General features: G+C 37.1%; 1 protein-coding gene across 1 annotated transcript; it reads left to right on the top strand.

Moving 5' to 3' along the window:
- Positions 1–818: 818 nt before the first annotated feature.
- On the top strand, positions 819–3,564 carry LOC141831163 (uncharacterized). The gene is made up of 2 exons (XM_074718579.1): positions 819–1,272; positions 3,224–3,564. Exons 1-2 carry the CDS (start codon positions 896–898, stop codon positions 3,327–3,329), a joined length of 483 nt encoding a protein of 160 aa, XP_074574680.1. The 5' UTR covers positions 819–895; the 3' UTR covers positions 3,330–3,564.
- The last annotated feature ends 498 nt before the right edge of the window (positions 3,565–4,062 follow it).

The following is a 4,062-nucleotide window of genomic DNA, read 5'->3' as shown; positions in this document are numbered from 1 at the left end:
CATTTTCGATCAAATCGTAGTCGAATTGCGACCAAATCGCGGTCGGAGACTGACTGAGGAAGGATTGGCGTGCGACGGCAATCCTTCTTCGGTCAGTCTCCGACCACGATTTGGTTGGAAATCGGCGCGTGCCACTACCGGGCATGTGTCCGCCCAAATTGCACCGGATTCTGGCTACAATTCGGTCGAAATCCGATGCCGACCAACGCGCCGACGAGCGACGTGTCGATCGCGCCCAAGGCGGCGATTGACAGTGATCGGACGGTGCGGCGGCGGTAGGGGCGGGGGTGGAGGCGGAACACTATGTATTCCCATATTTGAACAATTAGATATGACGTGTGATCGCGTAATGGACGGTGGATCGCGTGGCACTCACGGAGGCGCACAAGAGAGTCGCACCGAATATCAAACTCGTATGAATGATTATTCAGATATAAAAGGATGCTTATAGACTTTTAAAATAATAAAATAATACTTATTATATCTCAAAAAAAAAAATTATTTCAATACTATTGTATTAATTTTATAACGTATTACACTATTATATAAACTAAAATTACCGTTAAGAGGCATAGTTATTAAAGCGTGTTTAAGTAGTGATTAAATTTAATTAAAATTATTATATATAAAAAAATTATATTAAAATATTATTTATTAATTTATCAAAATTATTCAAATTAAATCAAAATAATTTTAATTTAATTAAATTCATTTTAACATTATCTCTCCGGAACAAATTGAGTTTTTTTTGAAAAGAAAATACAAATTCATTTCATAAATGCATAAATTACAAAATCGACGATAAAATGTGTCGAAGAGCCAATCTTCCCCAAATCCAATTCGGGTTCCTCGTCGCCGGCGAAATATATCCAATTACGGTCGCGTCGACGCAGCAATGTCCGCCGGTCTTCTCTGCCGATGCATCACCCGTCCTATCTCCTTTTCCTCATCACTTCGCCTTTCTCCCGCTATCCGCCCGCCTGCTGTCCAATCCCTAACGCCCTCGCTGAGGCATGGGCGGCGGCGGAGGGACGGGCTTATGAGGGCCGCTTCCGCGTCGTTCTCTTCTTCTGCGACGGAAGAGGATGAGGAATGGCTCAAGAAGCTTCCCGACAAAAAAAAGCCGCTCTACGCCCACAGCCTCCCCTGCATCGAGGCCTGGCTCAGGAAGTTGGGTTTCCGCCAGAGCGTAGACGAACGGGCTGTATGGCTAGTCGAGAAGGCCGGCTGGCACGCTCAGCTCTCCCTCGACGTCACCGATCTCTACATTAGGTTAGTACTTCGATGGACACTTTTTTTCTTCATCGCTGCTCTTCGCTAGTAATGCTACTAATAATTCCAATGGACATATATCCTGTTTGAATATTTAATTTGATCCCTCTGTTTGTTAAATGAATTTTTTTTCCTACCTTGACCACATTTGGCTGCATAACTTGTGTGGCTCATTCTATATGCAATCGGATAATTGTATTGGTTGATGATCCAAAACCAGAGTGGTATCCTTTCTTCTAAAATAACCAGATCTATATTCTTCTGGGATAATGAAGTAGTCTTGATTAAAATGTTTTGCATCAACCATATTTACAAAATGGCACACCGATTATTTCAATGGGGAATCTGGTACTGGAGCTTGTGAAGTGAGATTTGGTAGAAGTATAATAGACTAAACAAAGAAGCAAATAGTTCTGGTAGCTGGAATAGTTTTGCCCCCAAGAGTTTCATGGTAGTGAGTGTTAAAATAGATACTTAAGAGTATGAGGCAAAAAAATAAACTATGATCCATAGATGAGATACGAAGGTAATCTAGTGTAAAAATCATCTTTTATAATGTAGTGTCTTGATAAAATACTAAATTCCATGACAGTGGTGTGGAGTGGAGTGGAGTTGATCTTTTGAAATTGCTATAGGAGTTATTCATTTAAACGGTTGGCTATATGGATTTTACCCCACCATTAAACTCTGCACAATAGTATATCACTAGGAAATTCCAAATTCTTATTGGTTTAAATCATGTTGAATAGAGTTTATTTTGGTTCCTCAATATCTGCCACACCTTCAACTCTAATCAATTCAAATCACCTATGCAGAGTTTATTGCTTTATGTATATATTCATACAACCTAAATCTATTTTATCTCCTTATATAGAAGCTAATTAAACTACTTTAGGATTGTAGTATTTCTTGAACTTATCTTTTCTAATAATCTCACAAAGTTTCATCTATACTATGGAGTAGCAGGATAGCCTGTGTCTTGATTTGTAATGCCGCTCTTCTAAACCACATAATTCTCTCAAACATCTAAAAAGAGTACGATTCATCTAACAATTGGATTGGCATGTGAATTCAATTTGACAATTTGTAGAGCAGGGTCTTCACATAGCTTGTTGGTTGCAAATTCTTGTCCAATCCGCTCCCAATTTATTTCCTTTGAATCAAGCAAACAAGTTCTGGTGAACAACCTCCATATGTAATTGAAAATTTTATGAGCATAGCCAATTTCTTTTGGATGAGAGTTACAAATAGCTTTTGTGTCTTACCAATGAAAGTAATGTTTTTCCTATTTTATAGAAAAAGGAGGTTAATCTCTTTCTTGCTTATGCGAGGGTCTGACTATTGTTATTGACAAATCAATTTACCAAATAGGTGGTAAGTTGAGGTATGCTTTGGGATGAATTTGATCGCTCATACATGTGATGCTGATTCCCATGATTTTGTTGCTTTATTCAATCTTAGGTATATGCTTAAGTCACAAGGGGAAGAAAGTCTACTTTTTATCAGGCGTCTCCACTGCAATTCTTTGAGTTGGAACTTGGAATCATGTTGTAATTGATGGGTAGTCAACTGTTTATTTGATGTATACACTTGTTGATCTTTGACTATCCCAAAACCTCTGCAAATTTGTCATTGGTTTCAAAACATTCCAAGAAAATAGTGCAAATCAATAGGGAAAGGAAGATTTGCCGGTGTTGTTTTTCTCACAGATAAGTCCTACTTTAGACCAAAGACTTTGTGGAGCCAATTGATTCCTTCTAGATCTTCACTTTCATATGTTCTCTTTATCTCTCCTTTCGGTATCTTTCATTTTGTTGCAATCGATTCAACAGTAGAGCCATCCAAATCTTAGCCCACTAACACGTCTTCCACACTGTTTCTATGATCTCGTTCCCTCCTACACTGAAAAATCCAACTAAAATTAACTGCACCATTCCATATTTCATCTCAGGTATCTGAAAAATGGGCCAGGAAATCTCGAGAAGGACGTCGAGAGAAGATTTAGTTATGCTTTGAGTCGGGAGGATATCGAAAACGCTATACTTGGCGGACCTTGAAAATGAATGGAGATGCCAAGTTTTGTTGCTGATTGATTAGTTTGCAACTTAGATTAGTTCTAGATGATCAACTGTATACGCTGTACTGTAAGTTATCATGAGACTTTTCAGCATGTTCAAGCATTGTCCACTTTGTGTGACTGTATGCCTAATTACCACTATGTAATTGGTCTAAACCCTATACGTTTCATGTATATCATCACCAACAAAAAGCATTTGATGCACAAAATGGAATACCGATTATCAAAATACATAAGTAATTATCATCTAGATTATTTCAGATCTTGTTCTCGTTGAAACACTGTTTATCAACTCTTCGTTTGGATGCTATTTTACTGGATGTCTTAGTGCAAAGCACTGATGCTTTGCATCTGTTCTGACATTGAACTTGGACGGAATTCTGATCATGACGTCCACATTCTCTGGTGCATTAGTAGTTTAGTACTTACTGTAATCCTTTTGTTTTTAGAAATTTGTTGTTTGATAAATTGTTTTTTAAATTACGCTATTAAATATATCCTATCAGTTAAAATAGGAGACATTTTTTTTCAAGAAAAATAAATTAAATGGATGGTACGAGTGATTTTATTTTAAAAATATTTTTAATTGATTATATTATAATATGTAAAACTTACATGTTTAGGATGAATTTAAGATTTATATCGAATAGAAATTATTGAATGGTTATTATAAAATACAGAAATTATGGTGAATCATGTTTTTATGGTGAATT

This window comes from Curcuma longa, chromosome 6 (genome assembly GCF_044706935.1).
Source record: "Curcuma longa cultivar G26 ecotype Majalengka, Jawa Barat chromosome 6, ITB_CL_G26_1.1, whole genome shotgun sequence".
NCBI classification, from domain to species: Eukaryota; Viridiplantae; Streptophyta; class Magnoliopsida; order Zingiberales; family Zingiberaceae; genus Curcuma; species Curcuma longa.
The sequence above is the reverse complement of the archived record's forward strand: the minus strand, read 5'-3'. Positions and strand labels throughout refer to the sequence as shown.

Bases quoted from the DNA above. Each gene is read 5' to 3' on its own strand.
- LOC141831163 (XM_074718579.1), top strand. From the start codon at position 896: ATGTCCGCCGGTCTTCTCTGCCGATGCATCACCCGTCCTATCTCCTTT. The intron at 1,273-3,223 runs GTTAGTACTTCG...ATTTCATCTCAG, and splicing joins GTCACCGATCTCTACATTAG to GTATCTGAAAAATGGGCCAG.